This window comes from Aethalodelphis obliquidens, unplaced genomic scaffold, assembly GCF_003676395.1.
Source record: "Aethalodelphis obliquidens isolate GAN/ISIS:26980383/991018 unplaced genomic scaffold, ASM367639v1 scaffold113, whole genome shotgun sequence".
Classification (NCBI taxonomy): domain Eukaryota; kingdom Metazoa; phylum Chordata; class Mammalia; order Artiodactyla; family Delphinidae; genus Aethalodelphis; species Aethalodelphis obliquidens.
Genome location: NW_020838057.1, coordinates 2,293,920 through 2,313,408, shown reverse-complemented (window position 1 = coordinate 2,313,408; position 19,489 = coordinate 2,293,920). Strand labels below are relative to the sequence as shown.

General features: G+C 38.2%; 2 protein-coding genes and 1 pseudogene across 2 annotated transcripts in view; 2 read left to right on the top strand and 1 right to left on the bottom strand.

Annotated features, from left to right (window-relative positions):
* LOC113615157 (zinc finger protein 420-like) overlaps nucleotides 1–19,489 on the top strand; it is a 49,205-nt gene that overhangs the window by 7,458 nt on the left and 22,258 nt on the right. The window contains 2 exon segments of the mRNA XM_027097227.1: nucleotides 16,047–17,091; nucleotides 17,093–17,112. Of these exon segments, the coding sequence (XP_026953028.1) occupies nucleotides 16,047–17,091; nucleotides 17,093–17,112 (1,065 nt within the window).
* On the bottom strand, nucleotides 1,754–4,153 carry LOC113615133 (solute carrier family 25 member 36 pseudogene; annotated as a pseudogene).
* ZNF582 (zinc finger protein 582) lies at nucleotides 4,394–7,164 on the top strand. Its single transcript, XM_027097309.1, has one exon. The coding sequence runs from the start codon at nucleotides 4,798–4,800 to the stop codon at nucleotides 6,037–6,039; it is 1,242 nt and encodes a 413-aa protein (XP_026953110.1). The 5' UTR covers nucleotides 4,394–4,797; the 3' UTR covers nucleotides 6,040–7,164.

The following is a 19,489-nucleotide window of genomic DNA, read 5'->3' as shown; positions in this document are numbered from 1 at the left end:
TTACATTTTTATACCTTGCAGGTTGTTTTCTCTTGCCTGATTAGGATGCTGATTATGTAGTACCCGCAGAACACTGTTAAGTGGGGTTTTACGTACTAATCTTGTTCTTGACCTTAATAGGAATATTTTTAGTGTCTTTCATTAAGCATAATATCAGCCATAGGAATGAGATAGGGGTATTTTCTTAGGTTAAAGAAGATCCACCTTTTCATATTTTATTAAGTGTTTTTTTCTTTCCATCTATAAAATCTGCATTATATGAATAGGCTTCCTAATACTGAACTCCTGATACTGAATACTGAATCTAACATTCAAGTGTTGCATTTCTTGAGCCAGTTGTGGTCATTTATAGTTTTTATGGAAAATGTTTTAAAATTTTTTTAACTTATGGTAAAATATACATAACAAAATTCACCTTATTAAAGTGTATATATAGTTCATTGGCATTTAGTACATTCACCATTATCTAGTTTCAGAATATTTTTATCACCCTGTGATATTGTGATTTATAATAAGAAATATATATTTGTTCTTCATCCCTGTTTTTTGGCACACAAGTCTTAAAACCCTTGGAATCTCCAGAGTCATATGTGTCGTCTTATATGCTAATTAGATGACTGGTGGCTGGGGTCTCCTGGATAGCTTCAGGATGGTGGCTGGTTGAGAGGGAAACCAATTATGTGATTAAAGGGTTGGAACTGTCAGCTCCACCCCCAACCCCAGAAAAGGGGGTGCTGGAGGTTGAGTTAATCACTGATGGCCAATGACTTGATCAATCATGCCTACGTAGTGAGGTTTCCATAAAAGTCCCTGAAGTATGGGGTTCAGAGAGCTTCCAGTTTGCCGAACACATGGAGGTGCTGGGAGGGTGGTGTGCCCAGAGGTGGTATGGAAGCTCCAAAGCCTTTCCCCACATCTTGCCTGATGCATCTCTTCTGTCTGGCTAGTCGTAAGTTACATCCTTTGTAATAAACTGGTAATATAGTAAGTAAACTGTTTTCCTAAATTCTGCAAGCCATTCTAGCAAATGATTAAAACCCATGGAGGGGGTTGTGGGAACTTCCATTTATGGGGGGTGGGGCGCTGGTAGGGGCAGTCTTGTGAGACTGAGCCCTTAATCTGTGAGATCTGCAGCAAGATAGTGTCAGAATTGAATTTGTAGGTTGCCCAATCAGTATCTACCAGAGAGATGGAGGGCTGCTTGGTGTAAGCGAAAAACCCACACACATTTGGTAACCAGAAGTGTCAGAAGTGAAGTGTGGAGAGTAGAATGGTGTTGAGAAGTGTGTTTTTCCTAGATATACCCCAGAAGGAAACACATACCCATTAAGCAGTCATTCCTCATTCCCCCCCCCCCCCCCCCCAGTGCTTGGCAACCACTAATCTGCTTTCTGTCTCTATGGATTTGCTTATTGTGGATATTTCGCATAAATCATACAATATGTGGCATTTTGTGTCTGGTTTCTTTCACTTAGTATGATGTCCTTAAGGGTGACCCATAATGTAGCATGTGACAGGATTTAATTCCATTTTAAGGCTGTATGTATATGCCACAATTTTTTAAACCATTCATCTGTCAATGGACATTTGGGTTGCTTCTACATCTTGGCTATTGTGAATAAAGTTGCAGTGAACATGGGTGTGCAGATATCTCTTTCAGATTCCGCCTTCAATTCTTTTGGATATATACCCAAAAGTAGAATTTCTGGATCATATAATTCTGTTTTTAACTTTTTAAAGAGCCACTATACTATTTTCCATAGTGACGGCACCATTCTCCATTCCCACCAACAGTGCATAAGGGCTCCAATTTCTCCACACCCTATCAACACTTTTTTTTTTTTAATAGTGGCCATCCTAATGGCTGTGAGGCAGTATCTCATTATAGTTTTGATTTGCATTTCTCAAATGATTAGTGATGTTGAGCATCTTTTCGTACGCCTGTTGGCCATCTATATGTCTTCTTTGGAGAAATGTCTATTCAAGTCCTTTGCCCATTTTAAAATCAGGTTATTTGTGTTTTTTGTTGAGTTTTAGGAGTTCTTTATATTGTCTATTAACCTCTTACCAGTAATATGGTTTGCAGATATTTTCTTCCATTCTGTAGGTTGCCTTTACACTGTGTTGATTTTTTTCCTTTGATGCACAGAAGTTTTTAAGTTTGATATAGTCCCATTTGTCTATTTTTGTTTTTGGTGCCTGTGCTTTTGTTACCATATCCAAGAAACCATTGCCAGATACAGTGTCATGAAGCCTTTCCCCTATGTTTTCTTCTAGTTTATAGTTTTAAGTCTTAGGTTTATAATCCATTTTGAGTTATTTTTTTAAATGTTGTATAAAGTAAGGGTCCTGCTTCTTTCTTTTGCATGTGAATATCCAATTTCCTCAGCCCCATTTGTTGAAGAGCCTGTCCTTTCCTCATTGTGTGGTCTTGGCATCCTTGTTGAAGATCATTTGACAATATGTATATGGGTTTACTTCTGCGCTCTCTATTCTGTTCCACTGGTCTTTATGTTTTCCTTTATGCCAGTACCACACTGTTTTGATTACTGTAGCTCTTTAATATGCTTTGAAATCAGGAAGTGAGAGAGGCCTCCAACTTTGTTCTTCCTTTTCAAGATTGTTTTGGCCATTTGGGATCCTTTGAGTTTCCATATGAGGAAACCAAAACATTTTAATGCTAAGTCTATACATAAGATTTTTAGACATTATTTCATTTGTTGTTAAAAACAGTAACTACTAATGCTAAATAATCAGCTTCTAAAAAAACTGCAGCAGATCCTATCAGGAAAATATAAAAATAATACAGAGGACCTCATTATTATGTTGCTATTTTGCAACTTTACATGAAGTAGAACAGAAGCCAGAAATTAGAAAATTAGTACTATCTTTGTATAGTTATAGCACAATATATGATTGGAGATGGCTTAATCCAGATGAGTGCAAAGTGCTCATGGAATAAACACTGTACTCTGACTGCCATAAATCAGCAAAACTCAACTGTGTCTGATGTCTGTGACAGAAAATATGGCATTTTGGAGAGAGGAGTGCTTTTAATGGCATGTCCTTAGAGGCAGCAGTTTTTTTCACATTGCCAAAAAGACCAAGTAATGTGTTATCACTTTAGTTCTTAAAGCCAGATTTCCATTAGGGCATAGTTACATTCCCAAACTAATTTTCTTCTGTCCACCAGGCTGGCTTTAATATTCCATGGTCCACTGCAATCTTTTGGTCCCTTCTTTATAGGATGGTAGCCAGATGTTGCTAACCATTGAGTAGATGGACCACCAGTTCATAGGTAGCCATTATAATGGATGTGTTTGGAATCTGTCTTAGCACAGTTGTTAGAGCACAATAAAGAGACCCGTAAAGAGAGCTTCCCTCTTCAACAACCAAACATGGTGTCTGAAAAAATACCTCTACTTTCTGCTCTTTTCACTCTTTTTGTTCTTACAACTTCACGTGGTGCAAATTTTTGAGGCGACAGCAGCATCATTCCCAGAAAATTGATACTTCTTTCACAGACTTTTCATCATCTTGCATTGTCAAAATAATCTTTTATTCCAGTAGTTTTTGCTTAATAATTTCACAAAAAAACCAATAGTGGTCTCTGATATGCTACCACAGGAAGCAGACGTGCCCCTATAAAGTCCCCTTTGGCCTTCTGTCTGTAACTTATGAATACATTCAAAAGCACCCATTCACTTTTCCCCATAGTTCCTTGCATGAAGCTGAAACCAATTCTTTATTAACCAAATGGGACTGATTTCTGTGACTGCAGTAAAACGGACCACTGTACAGAAATCATGTACCAGGTAGAATCAAGATCAAATACACCATTCAGCCTTTCCTTGCAGTTTGAATAACCAGCAAAGAATATTGCTCTGGAAGAGGCCACCCCTATTAAATTTGGGCCTAATCTTCTAAACAAGGAACAAGGCCCTTCTTTTTCCAAGGACACTTTTAGGCAGTGGAAAAGTCCAGGAGAGACTGGTCCAGCTGACATTAGCTCTAGCCACGGTGTTCAGCTAAACTTCAGAGACAGAAAGCATTACAGCAGAAGGCCACAGCTGTGTTATTACACCTTCCAGTGGACATGTGAAAATAGCCCTCCTATAACACCACATCCCCTGTCAAGCAGATGCACCGTCATGTTCTTCTGGCCAGAGAAGTATCCAGTCACCCCTCTCCATCATTTTTAAAAATCTACTTTATTGAGGTATAATTTATATTAAATTAAATGCATACATCTTAAGTACAATATTTTAATGGCTACTGACAAATGTATACACTTACATGACCACCGCCACAGACAAGATAGAGAACATATTTATCACCCTGAAAAGTTCCCTATGCTCTTTCCCACACAGTTGCTCATACCCCCCCAGCCCCTGGCAACAAATGATTTGCTTTCTGTTACTCATATGTGTCTTTTCTAGGGTTTCATAGAAACATTCATTTTTTAAAGCCATGGTTCAGTGGTGATTCTGATCCACACTAACATTTTAGAACTACTCTTATAATCTCTTTGATTACCTCATTCATCTTTATTTATGGTATTTCCTCTTTCTCTGTTCTACTCCATTTTCTAATTTCTTAGTCACATTCAAGAGCTTACAGATATTATCCTGAGTCTGAACTTTCCAGTTTTTACTATAGAAGTTACTTTTTCTGGAAAAGGAAAAAACAAATACATACTTGTTTTGTTCTTTTTCAGTATTGGAGTCCAGGTATGATACTAAGGTATTATCTCCAAAGCAGCACAGTTATGAAGTACAGTCACCCCGGTGGCAGATAATGGAAAGCCTTACAAGTTATGGTTTTGAGTGCTCAAGTTTCCAAGATGATTGGGAATGCAGAAGTCAGTTTGACAGGCAAGAGGGAAATCCAGATGGACATTTGAGTCAAATGATAATCGATAATGAAGAAATGTCCACTTTTGACCAGCAAGCATCCCTTACTTTTTATCAGAAAATTCATATTGGAGAAAAACCCTATGGATATAATGAATGTAGAAAAGACTTCTGGCAAGAGGACTTCCTTATTAATCATCAAGGGATTCATACTAATGAGAAACCCTACAAATGTAAGGAATGTGGGAAAGCCTTTAAATATGGCTCACGACTAATTCAACACGAGAATATTCATTCTGGCAAGAAACCGTATGAATGTAAGGAATGTGGAAAGGCCTTCAATTCTGGTTCAAATTTCATACAACATCAGCGAGTTCATACTGGTGAGAAACCTTATGAATGTAAGGATTGTGCAAAGGCCTTTAGTCGAAGCTCACAGTTGATTGAACATCAACGAATTCATACTGGTGAGAAACCCTATCAGTGTAAGGAATGTGGCAAGGCCTTCAATCGGATCTCACATCTTAAAGTACATTATAGAATTCATACTGGTGAAAAACCCTATGCATGCAAGGAATGTGGGAAGACCTTTAGTCATCGTTCTCAGTTGATTCAACACCACACTATTCACACTGGCAAGAAACTCTATGAATGTAAAGAATGTGGGAAGGCCTTTAATCAAGGCTCAACTCTTATTCGACATCAGAGAATTCATACTGGTGAAAAACCCTATGAATGTAAGGCATGTGGGAAGGCCTTTAGGGTGAACTCACAACTTAAGCAACATCAGAGAATTCACACAGGAGAGAAACCCTACCAATGTAAGGTATGTGGTAGGGCTTTCAAACGGGTCTCACATCTTACTGTACATTATAGAATTCATACGGGTGAGAAACCATATGAATGTAAGGAATGTGGGAAAGCCTTCAGCCATTGCTCACAACTGATTCAACATCAGGTAATTCATACTGAGGAAAAGCCCTATGAATATAAGGAATGTGGGAGGACTTTAAATCATGACTCAACTACCATTCAACATCAGAGAATGCATAATAGAGAAACACAAGTGAATTTAATAAATGTAGAAAAACCTTCCATCAGCACTTATCCCTTATTAATCATCAGAGAATTTATGTTAGCAAGCAACCATATGAATGGAAATAATGGGAAGAGTCCACTAGCTTAGGCTAATCACAACTTACTCTTTTTATCTTGGAGAAAGACATGAAGAATGTAATGCAAGTGAGAATTCCTTTATTCAGAGTTGTCCTTTATCCTGAGTAATAAAATTCATATTGAAGAAAAATTATACGGATGCAAATTTTTTAGACCATGATTGTCAAAGACGAAAAGGTTGGAAAAAATTTTGTCTCTAACACACACCAGAATCACACTTTCTCACCACAGTGTAATAATTTTAACAATAGCCAAGTGTGAATTTTATTGGAAATTAAAAAGAAAAAAAAAAAAAAAACAGCCGAATTACTCTTGGGTTAACAAGAAACTAAGGAATGCAGTTACCATCAGTGGTAATGAACAGAATGACAATGAGAGTTTTTACATGTCAAGAAATGTGTGATGTGGCTGAAGTTACTCAGAGGAAATTTTATGGCCTTTAAGTATATGCAAAACATGAAAACCTGAAAGATAGTACTCAAATATACTAAATGTACTATTTAAGAAGCCAGAAAAGAGAATACCAAACACCCTGATGATGAATAAATGAACAGAAAACAAAAACAGAAAATGATGAAATAGAAAGTGGTTATCCTACAATAATCTCATTTTTTATTTCTTTCTGATCCAAGAGTAAACTAAATTTACGAGACTGTTTCTTAGTTTCCAGGTTGTTGTAGATTATCTTTTATAATATCACAGACAGAAGGGGTTGGTTGCCTACCTAGCAGCCATACCCAATTCCCATTCCTATTGGCAACATCTGTGTCTTGTCTTAGAAGCTGCAGATGTCACATGCTAATTTTCAGCCCACTTTGCAGCTCAAGATGGCCCAGATGTTCCAGTGTATGGCCAGTATGTTCTAGGGATCTACAGGGCCTTCTGGGAACGATCTTCCTCATTCAGAAGAGACAGATACATTAGGAAGACTCCCTCCTCTTTCATTTCTTGCTTTTAAACATTTTCCTCTGAGAACTTGATGCCTGGAGCTGCTGCAGCCATCTTGGAACCAAGAGCAGAAAAGAAAGGACCTCAAAGAAGCTGACCCAGCACCCTAACACTGAGCTATGAGGCCAATTTGGAACTGTCTCTTAGATGCCTTGTTATCTAAGAAAAATAAACCTTTATTGCTGAAGTTACTTTTAGTTGGACATTTTGTAAACTTGAGCTGAAAACATCCTAAGTGATGTAACTTCAAATTTTATTTTATTATGATTGGTAAATGTGGCCTGAAAGTATCTACTTTTTTGTATTTAGCATTTTTCTTTGTGGCTAAGTACAGGATTGATTTTTGTATATGTTCCATAACATTGAAAAATAATGTATATTCTTTTTTGGATACTAGATTCTATTTAAGCAGTAGATTATAATGATAAAATTCTCCACATTCTTATATAATTTGGTATACTGGATCAGAATTTCCTAAAATTGAATTTTTTAACCACAATCTTGAATATCCAGAGATTTTTTACTTTATGTTGTTTGACCTATAAAGACATATAACTTAACCCCTATTTAAGAATCATACTTTTATCACTAAACAATATCCTACTCTGCTAAGTGTAGGGGTCAACAAACCAAATCTGGCCTGCTGCCTGTTTTATAAATAAAGTTTTATTGGAACACAGTCATGTTCATTTATTTACATATTGTCTACAACAGCAGAGCTGAGTGGTTGCAACAAGGACTATGGCCACAATGCCTATTTATTTCCTATCTGGCCCTCTAGATAAGAAGTTTGCCAACCTTGGCCTAGTATAATCCTTTTGGTATTTTATTTCCATACTGTGTAACACTAATAATAATGATTTATCCTTGTTTACTTGGTATGTTTTTGCCCATCCATTTATTTTCAACCTCTGTCGTTTTAGTTATTTCTTATAAAAAAATATAGCTAATTTTTTAATAACTCAAAATACAAATTTCTTTTTCTGTAGGGAAATTCACTTTTTTTTTTTTTCCGGTACGTGGGCCTCTCACTGTTGTGGCCTCTCCCGTTTCGGAGCACAGGCTCTGGACGCGCAGGCTCAGCGGCCATGGCTCACGGGCCCAGCCACTCCGCGGCATGCAGGATCTTCCCAGACCAGGGCGCGAACCTGTGTCCCCTGCATCGGCAGGCAGACTCTCAACCACTGCGCCACCAGGGAAGCCCCACATTTTTATTTAGTGTAATAACTCCACCTTATTCCTTTCATTTTACTTTGTACTATTTATGTTTTCTTGGTCTTTTCCTTTCCTTATGTTCCTTTTCTCTTGCTAAATTGGAACTTCCCACTGTGCTTAGGGTAGTGGTTATCTCCCCATTCTTAATCATTATTGGGCAGAATGAGAGCACTATTATACTTTCTAACCCATCATTAGTTTTCTTTGTTACTGTCCTCTGAGAAGAGACCATCCTTGCTTTCTCTTTCCCTTCCTTCACAGCCTGTTCTTTAACATTTCCTCCGTTTTGCTAACCTAATGAAAACTCATAGTTTTACTAGTTTTACTCTTATTTACAGTAAGTCCCCTACATACGAACGAGCTCTGTTCCAAGAGCATGTTCGTAAGTCCAATTTGTTCATAAGTCCAACAAAGTTAGCCTAGGTACCCAACTAACACAATCGGCTATATAGTACCTACTGTAATAGGTTTATAATACTTTGCACACAAATAATACAAAAAAAACAAACACAAAAATAAAACAGTTTTAATCTTCCAGTTCAGTACCTTGAAAAGTATTGTAGTACAACAGCTGGCCCTTCTTACCAGTTTCATCACCGCTGCTTTTACGCTTCCAGACATCCTGGGCTTAAAATAAAGATACTGTACTACTGTACTCTACACAGTACTGCATAGTAAAGTACACAAAAGCACAACTACTTGGAGAGGATGCATACACATGACAATGTACGCCAGACACATGAACTAACGTGATTGGATATGCAAATGCATGTTTGCATCTTTGAAAGTTTGCAACTTGAAGGTTCGTATGTAGGGGACTCACTGTATTCGATGCTTATATTACTTACTGCCAGACCCATTCATGATTTCCATTTAAACTTAAATATAGTATTCAGAGTAACATTCATTGCTGGCCACTGTTTTTTTAACTGTTTTCCCCTGTCTTGAGTTTACAGATTTATTTCAAATGCAATTTGGTTAGACTATTTTATTGAGTATTTATGTTTATCTCAATAAATGTTACATAGTTGGTATTCTCTGAATCCTTATATGTCCAAAAGAGTTTCTTGGACCTTCACAAGTTATATTTTTGGTTAGTGGAATGTTCTTGGATTACAGTTTTTTTCTCAGTAATCCAGAGATGTCACTTCACTGAATTCTGGCTTCTGATCTTCTAGAAGAGGAACCCAATGCTAGTCTGTTTATTTTAGCTTATGGGGATGTATTCATTTCCTGTTGCTGCTGTAACAAATTATCAAAACCTCGCATCTTAAAAAAACACATTTATTGTCTGGAGATCAGAGTCTGAAACAGGTCTCAGTGAGCCAAAATCAAGGTCTTGACAGGGCTGTGTTCTCTTCTAGAGGCTCTATGGGAGAATCTATTTCCTAGCCTTTTCAGCTTCTGGAGGCTACCCACCACCTTCCTTGGTGTGGCCCATTTCCACCTTCAAAGCCAGCAGTAGCCAGCTGAGTCTTTCACACATTGAGTCATTCTGACACTGACTCTTCTGCCTCCTCCTTTCTTTTCACCTTTAAGGACCCTTGTGATTATATTGGGCTCATCTGGACAACCCAGGATAATCTTGTCCTAAGGTCAGCTGATTAACCTTAATTTTATTTGCAACTTAATTCCCTCTTGCCATGTAAAAACATACCCACAGGTTCCTGGGATTAGGACATAGACATCTTTGGAGGGCCATAATTCTGCCTACCATAGTAACTGCTTCCATCCCAGCATTTGGCAAGAGTTTCTTTCTATCCTTAGAATTCGGGAACTTAGCAGGATATGTTTAAATATCTCATGTCTTTTTTTTAGCCCAAGATAATTTCCTTCTAAATATTATTACTTCTCAATTGTTCTATTTTATTTCTGCTTAAAAATGTTTAATATTTTGAATAAGCAGTATATCCTCATGATTCAAAAACTTGAAGATGTAAAAGGGATGCAGTAACAACTAAAGTGTGAGATTCAACCTCTTTATGCTAACATCACTTTTAATATCAGTAATTGTAATTCCTCAAAACAACCTTGTAGTCAGATTTTCTTTGTAGGAGAAAAAATAAGACAAATGTAGAAAAGTGACTTGCTGAAAACCACAAACTACAAGTGACTTGTAGAATGTGAGTGGTTGAGTTGGTATTTACAGTCAGATCTCTGTGACTCTAAAATTTCCTTCCATGAAATACAAGGCCTACAGGGAAATGTTCCTCTATTTATTCCAGCCCCATATGGGTGGAATCAAGGTGGTAAACTCTTTAGAGAAAGCAATATCAGAGATAGCAGACATTTGCTTCATGACATCACAGAAGCCATGAGGCCAGATAAAAAAAACTATATTAAGGGATAGAAACTCTGAGTTCTGGGTCTGACTCAGGGAGAAACTGCTGCCTTGGGCAAGCTTCGAGACCTTCTGAGGGAAAGCGTCCTTCCTCAGAGAGTGGGCAGACCAGGCCATGCATATTGTAGATGAGCGCTTCAGGATGGGTAACGCTAATTCTGCAGTCCAAGGCTTCCTGAATTTCTGCAGGTACATTCCAATCAGCAAAAGGAAATGACTAACTGTGGTGTTTGGGGCAGAGCCAAGACAGGCCGTACCATACTATTGATAAGAAATTGTTTTGAACAAACCCATCTTCATGGTTTAACATTTTAGGCTGATTTTGAATTTTTCTCTATAATAATTTTGAGTTTACTTAATGTAAAAGTCATGTTTTTATCATGTTTTATGTTGTTTGCGCTTTGCTGCAGAACTTCAGGGTAATAAGAAATTTGGAGTTATTACCCTATTTGTAAAGGGGGAAAGCAAACCTGGAAGCAGTTATCACAATCCCACAGGCAACCTAACAGAAACCCACATTCATGTTATCTTAAACCTACACAGTTTCTGAACAACTCCGGTCACACTGATAGACTGAAGGAAGGTTGAGAGTCACACCAACTTTTCACACATAACCAAGGCCACACATTCTAAGACCTGCGGTCACACACAAAGACACGTCACATACAAAGCCCTCCTCGCACGGTCACGCTCCACGTCGCAGAATCCCATCCGCCACCCACGCAGAGGCAGGTGTATCCACTCACCTGCCTCTCCCCACCCTCAGTCACTGGCACCGTCTTGGGCCAAACCTCTCACGTCACAGACCCACAGCCTCCCCTTTGTCACAAACAGGCTGCCCCACAGCTCATACCCGGAGAAGTACGCAGGACAGGTCATGGCCCACAGGCACAACTCACGGAGAAAGATTCGGTTCTGGGCGGTCATACGAGGCCAAGGTTGAGGAGATGGAAGACCGGGCTCCAGCTTGACCAGAGCGACGCACCGAACTACGCTCCCAAAAGCCAACTGCGGCCGGGGCCCAATCACGGTCCGGGTTTGTCTTCCCAGCATTCTTCGGGCGACCGGCCCTCCCGCTCTGGACTACATTTCCCAGAAGGCACTGCGTTGGGGCCGCTCTCGGATGCCTCCTTGTTGTCCAACTGAGGGGCCCAAGCTCCCTGGAGTTTATAAGCGGGTTCGTCCGCGGAGCCTTCGCGCGTTTTAATTCCGGGCGATTGTTTCCACGTTAGAGCGGGTCGACGTTCGGCTCCGCCCGGAGCCGGGTCCGAGCTCTTTATGGGTGGCGGGGAAGGTATTTTGGGGGTTCGGGGGTGGTGATGGGATGACCAAGTTCTGGCTATCCTGCCTCTGGACTACGTTTCTCAGAGACCATGGTGGCAGGGAATGTGTCCAGCCACAAATGGATCCCAGCGTCTTTTCCTTAAAGATACTTAATCTGGGATTCGTAGACCCCACAAACCACTTAAGGTTTTGTGCAGTTTTGCTTTTTTTTTTTTTTTTTTTTTTTTTGCGTTTTCTCTTAGGAATAGGACTATAGTTGTATGGATTCCCAAAGTTATCTGAGCCTTCCTCAGTATATTGTCAAAAAATACCAGAGCCGGACAGAATCGAAAGCTTCTCAAGGCAAACTTTATTCAGGAATTACTGCCATAGGGCGAGACACCTTTGTCCATAACTGGGCTCCATTCCAAATACAAGAACAAGTGGGGATTTATAGTGAAGGGGGGCGGTGTCACTGGATATACGGTTACTAAAAAAGAACCATCAAGGGTAAGAGGGAGTATCTGGCTAAAAGGACTTAATAGGATTCTTGCTGAGGGCTGGCGAGAGTGATGAGATGTTAAGGATGGGGACGGGTGGTGGTGTTCTTGATAAACTGACCTAGGGGAATTCTTCCTAAAACTGGACTAAATGGGTGAAGGACAGAGCCCAAGACTGGGGCCTAGAGGAGCCTGACTAGAGTTAGTTCAGGGAGAGAGACAGAGAGAGTGTGTGTGTGTTTAGAGAAAGAAAGATAGAGACTGACTGACTGATATCCATTGATAAATATATCTGATACATGTCGATATAGATATCACTCTATATATACAGATGGTCCCCAACTTACGATAGTTCAGTTTAGGATTCTTTCACTTAGCAATGGCGTGAAAGCGATAATGCATTCAGTAGAAACTCTACTTTGAATTTTTAATTTTGACCCTTTCCTGGGCTAGTGCTATGCTCTATGATGCTCTCATGATGCTGGGCAGCAGCAAGTTGCAGCTCCCAGGCAGCCAGGAGGTTATAAGGGTAAACCATGGATACACTTACAACCAGTCTATTTTTCACTTTCAGTACAGTGGTCAATAAGTTACCTGAGATGTTCAACACTTTATTATAAAATAGGCTTTGTGTTAGACGATTTTGCCCAACTGTAGGCTCATATAAGTGGTCTGAGCACGTTTAATGTAGGCGAGGCTAAGCTATGATGTTCAGTAGGTGTATTAATTGCATTTTCGATTTAGAATATTTTCAACTTACCATGGGGTTATCAGGCCATAACCCCATAGTAAATTGAGGAAGATCTGTAGCTATAAATGTGTGTATATATACATACAGATTTATATATACATATATATATATATATTTGCTAATCACTATATAGCAAGCACTATAATATAGTAAGCACATAAGTCAATCCTCACAGCAACACTTTGAGGTACATAATGTCACCTATCCCATTTAAAGATTAGAGAACTGAGGCATGGAGAAGTTAAGGATACTGGTGCAGCTGCCCTTCCAACCCCAGCAGTCTCACCATGTTTAGACTCAATATATGTATACCACCTCTCAGAAATTTGGAACCACTAGTCTAGAAGCAGATTCTGGGAAAGACCTTAAGGTCTTATCTAAAAGGAGTGCCCTACAATCAAGAATGACTGGGCAAGTAATAGACTTACATGTGAATCTCATGTCCATTCATGTGGTGGATTACTCTACTGTTAATAAAAATTATGTTTGAAGAATTTTTCAGAACAAGGGAAAATGTCTGTGGTAATGTTAAACATTCACAATGATGTACGTGTTCTCAAAAAATAATTGTATTTAAATTGCACTGTCAGAAAGAAATTTGCCGATTACATTCAAATACTTTTTTAAATGAGTAAATCCATGGGTGTTAGGTAAGTTATTTAACTAGTATTGGACTCAATACATTAAAGCTATCTGAGAAAATTTTTTTATAGTGCCCTCTTTCCCTTTCCGAGACAAATTTGCCCCTCCCCTTAGGGTCATGTGGTCACTTAGCTCTCAAAGTCTAAAAATGTTGGTTTTTCTTATCAGGATAACCACAAAGATGTGGCCATCAACTCCACTTAAGCAGAGTGTGTGTGGGTGGCTAATTCCCTCCCTCTCCTCCCACACATAGCCACCCAGAGGGATGTGTACAAACTGGAGAACGACAGGAGTCTCAGCTGTTGGTTAAGACCGTCCTCTCATAATTCACTATCACCTGAGCATCATGATTCCTCCATCTTGACCCTCCAGGGAAGTGCTAAAGTGTTTGACTGCATTTTGGAAGCAACAGTTTGAGATTTGTAAAGCTAGAAATAGGTCTGAGTTACTTCTGAAACTTCACCTTCCTGATTTTTCAAGGCATTCTCTTTACTTTGCTGTATCCATGTCCCCTCAAGGGATTGGGCATTTGGATAGCAATAGCATGACCAGGTCCCACTCATTTTCCTACATGGAAAGTTTAGCAATTCTAAGCCAAGTGTGATCGATTGTTGGAACAAGGGAATAGCTGTTGGTGGTGAAGAGACAGCAGCCTAGTAGCTGAGTGAGGAAGGGGTAAGCCATTGTAGGGAAAAACAAACAAACAAACCTCACCTGTTGGGCTTTCAAAGGTTTTCCTTCTAAACTCTTTTCTCAAAGGTTTACAGAGAAAATGAGGCTCCTTTCACATGCGATCTTAAACTGACTTTACTTTTGTCTTAGGGCACAAGCTAAGCTGCAAACTTAGCTTGACTCCAAAATATGGTGGCTCAACATAAGAATTTATTTCCTAGACACTGAGTGCCAGCACCTTGAGCTCATTCTTCCCAGCTTCCAGAACTGTGAGAAAAAATTTTCTGTTGTTTATAACTTACCCAGTCTGTGGTATTTTGTTACAGCAGCCCAAATGGACTAAGACACCTGACATAGGTTTGGGCAAAAAAGACACACACACACACACACGATCACCTGAACTAAAATTAGGATTGGTACTCAGGGCAAACCAGCTTCAGTATTCTTTGTGCTGGTAGCTCAAATTTCCTTAGATTTTTGCCTGGTAATTCTGGGCTATTTTTTTCAGATCTTTGATAAAGATTTTTTGGTGTAAGTTTTATTTTTTAAATGTGGTTTTATTGGAAGGGTTGCTCTGGCTTATCTTCTCCTGAAATCCTGTTTTTTTTTTTTTCCTAATTTCTTAAGATCAGTATTAAGACTGTGTATGTGTGTGTCTTTTTTAAATTAGGAAGGTATTTAAAGATATAAAATATGGGAAATGGGTGCTTAAAAACTGTTAGAAGGGTAACAGGAGCTGGCTCTCCAGAAATGCCTTCCAGAATGTGGCAACACTGAATCTTTGGAAGATGTGCTACCTCAGCCACAGCCAAGATGTAGAGACACAGGAGCTGCCACTAGGACCACCACCTGCAAGTGCACACTGCCTTAGCTATGATCTGGGATCAGAAAGTAAGGTGATGAAGCCACCACCACTGCTGCTACATGTACTTTGAAACTGGAGTGAAGAGGCCAGCAACAACATTTTGATAGCCAAAGCAGCAGAAAATGTTGCTTCTATCATCTGAATTTCACACAAGTGTGCCTAAAGGGTGGAAACTTAGTTCCCTTCAGAGTCCTCAGTGCCAGGAGCTGGAAAATTACTTTCCCAGCCTAAGTAGAGGAAGGCCAACTAGGAGGTGGGAATGGATACTGAATGCCAGTTGACAAAATTAACTACAGTCACTGTACTTTCAATTGCTAGAATTTCTATTTAGTTCTTTGTCAGTGTCCTTTGCTTGGTTTGTTTTCCTTTCAGCAGTTAAGATTTTTGTTTCTTCCTTGATCTCTTGATGCATTTTAAACCATACTTATGTTCTCTCTCAATATATGCTGCTGTCTTGTTCTTGCTCCTGGTTTGGGCTTGTGCACTTCTCCTTGGCCAAGGGCACCCAACCTCATCCTGCGTGCTGCCCTGATGAGGTTGTGTCTGGTCCTTGCAGCCAGGGGGGCAGCTCTTCCAGGTCAGAGCCCACCTAGTATCCCATCAATGTTTCAAGCATGCATTGCTGATTGGCTGGATCCTTCCAGCTAAAGCAGGAACTCTGGGGATTTTGGAGAACAGGAACTGCATAGTCACATTTGGGAGCTGTATGGAACACTTACTTTTTTCATAAGCATTATTTTCAGTTTAAAACTATTTCTACTAAAGAAGCTCTAACTGACACCAGGGACTAAAGCATCTCTGCTTTTTCATTATTTTTCAGATCAGGTATCCCAATGGGAGAAAATGGAAAAATTTATAAACAAAGATCCTGAGAACCCCAGTTTCCAAGATGACTGGGAATGTGAAGGCACATTTGAAACATATCACAGAAATGAGGATGGAAGTTCCAGTCAAGTCATAATCACTCATGAAGAAATACCTGCTTTGACACAGCAAACATCCCATAACCTGCTTCATAACATTCCACCTGGAAGTAGACCCTATGTGTGTAATGAATGTAGAAAAGGCTTTTGGCAGAAGAAATGTCTTCTTAGTCATCAGAAGATTCATACTGGTGAGAAATCTTATGAATGTCAGCAATGTGGGAAGGCTTTCCATCGCCGTTCCTATCTTCCTCAACATCAGAGAACTCATAGTGGGGAAAGACCCTATGAATGTACAGAATGTGGAAAGGCCTTTGGTTCTGTCTCACTCTTTACCAGACATCAGAGAATTCATACTGGTGAGAAACCCTATGAATGTAAGGATTGTGGAAAAACCTTTGTTCGGCTCTCACAACTTAACGTACATCACAGAACTCATACTGGTGAAAAACCCTATCAATGTACTGAATGTGGAAAAGCTTTCAGTTACTTATCACTGATTATTAAACATCAGAGAATTCATACTGGAGAAAAGCCCTATGTCTGTAAGGAATGTGGAAAGGCCTTTAGAGGTATCACCCAACTTAATGAACATCAAAGAACCCATACTGGTGAGAAGCCATATAAATGTAATGAATGTGGAAAGGCCTTTGGCCATCGTTCATATCTTCCTCAACATCAGAGGATCCATACTGGTAAGAAACCTTACAAATGTAAGGTTTGTGGGAAAGCCTTTAGGCAGGGCTCACAGCTTAACCACCACCAAAGAATTCATACTGGTGAGAAACCCTATAAATGTAATGAATGTGGGAAGGCATTTAGGCAGGGCTCACAGCTTAAACAACACCAGATAATTCACACCGGTGAGAAGCCTTATGAATGCAAGGAATGTGGGAAAGCCTTTAGTCAGTGCTCACAACTTACTCGACATAAGAAAATTCATTCCTAATGTATGTAAGAAATGTGGGAAGGCCTTCGGGCACTCTCCTCTTCCTCAACTTTAAGGAATTCATGCTATGGAAAATCCCCATAAATAAGTGAAGCAAAGACTTCACTGGTCTCATCCCTCAAGGAACATCAGGTAATTATGTACAACCTTGTGAAATGTGGAAACGCTTTTTGGTTCAACTCATGTTACATTCATCAGCAGATTCATCACCATCACATTCAACATTAAAGATCATATTAATATGATAATGTAGCAAAGCTTCCCAACACTATCTATCAATCATTAGTAATTGGAAAATTCATGCTGGCTAGCAACCATTAAAGTAGAGAAATTTTGGAAACCCTTTAGTTTAAGCTAATTCTAACTTACATAAAGAAAGCAAAAGAGAAAGTAATCCTGTGAATGTCAGGTATGTGGGAAGTTCTTTAGCCATAAGTCTCTTATGGCTAAAGAAAATTCATATTTGAAGAATATAAGTTAAAAAAAATCCCCATTCATCATTTACTGTGCATCAGAAAATACACAGTGAATAAAACACCACACATTTAAAAACAACAGTTAAACATTTAACTATCAAGTTGAGGAAGGTGTGGAGAAGTTTGTAACCAATCATATAGGGCTATAGCTCAGGTAAAAATGTAATAAGTTAGACATTAACAAAATATTTATGTTACATACTACCTAATATTTTCTCCTTCAGTGAAACAATGAGAGCAAGATGAAGTGAATGAGCAGTATAAAACAAAACCCGTGGGATGTGACCATATCTATACTCAAAGTTACTACTTTAAATGCATTTATAGATAAGAAAACTACAAACAATGTAAATAATAAGCAAACCAGAGACCTCGAGAAGGTAGAAAATGAACATAACTCACCAAAAGACAGAATTAAGAAAAAAAATTAATTGAAATTTAAACAGAGAAGTAGGTTTTATTAACCTTGAAGTCTTTTCTTTAAAAAGAAAATATAAGCACTTATAAATTTCGTAAAAGTATGCTACAGTATTGTTAAAAACGAGAATGTAAACAAGCAAACAAAAAAAAAGAGGATGTAATAACACACATAAAGAGTATTCAAAAATAAGGTTGAATGCTTTACATTTTTGATACCAATAAATTTCAAATTTATATATACTTCACTTCCTATAAAGAAAAACCTAAGTTTTCCAGAGTTGACTGAATATTAGAAAAGGACAGATTTTATAGGGAATTCACTTAAGTGGTTTTTTTTTAAACTGTAGTATCATCAGTTGTTAAGAGCAAAGATTTACCAAACTATAAGTGTATAGAAAATATCTATGATACAAATTTCCAAGTTTGAAAACATGCAGATTTCATCAGTTCCTTTTCTGAATCTTGCATAATTTCAATAATATAAACAGAAACCAAGATTTGCAGATGTCCTCAACCTCCCAATTACAAAAAAAATGTTGAGTACCTATGAGAGCCAGGTACTTTTCTACATGTTAACTGTGAATTTAAATTTAAAAAGTCATAAGAACTAGCATATTAATACATCTTAGTTTTTTCTCTTTAAAATGGAAATATTTTTAAACCAGTAATATATTCATTAGTATTTTTTAAACTAGAAGATTACTTTTCAGGAATTTAGAAGAATGTATTTATTTCCAAGTTTGATTATCCTTCCACAGTTTACACAGATTAACTAAAAGGAAAAGATTTAAAAATTACTTGATCCTTGCATTGAAGAATGGTATGATGACCTAGGTAGAATCAGAATGTGATACTTAATTATTAACCACAAAAATAAGAACAACTTAGAATCACCTGGACATATGCATTTTCTTTAGAAAATGTGGAATGTCTTCTTTTATTCAGCCTTCTTTAAAATGGAAATTTTAAAAAATGAGTAGAAAGCTACATTTCTCAATTTTTACATAACTTATACAAATGTTTGTAAAGGCTGTCCTTGGAAGAGAATTGAAGAAAACTTTAGCTAAGCAAGTTTAACCTATGTCTCAAGAAGACCAGTTCTAACTATGTCTTCCTCTATATCCAAATGAAAACATTACTTTTGAGGTTTCCTTCAGTCAAGTATAAAAAGGAAGATTTCATAATATCAGTGTTTTCCTTTATTTTTAAAGTTTGTATTTAAGCATCTCTGAAATCTTTAAGCATGAATCTTGAAAGAACTGCTTGCAGTCCTAAAATGTATTATTTTGTTTTTGTTTTGTAGGAAATAATGTTAATAGTCCTTGAAATATATGCTTCTTAAATTCCTCTGTTACATCGTGAACGACATCAATATAATTTTTCTTCTTTTTGCTTTAGTCTTCCAACCATATACATTCTGTGAAAATTTCTAAACAGAGAGAAAGCAATATTCTCTATTTCCAACTTTTGTTAGGTTTTAGGATAACTGACAAGA

Coding starts and splice junctions, on each gene's coding strand:
- ZNF582 (XM_027097309.1), top strand. CDS start 4,798: ATGGAAAGCCTTACAAGTTATGGTTTTGAGTGCTCAAGTTTCCAAGAT.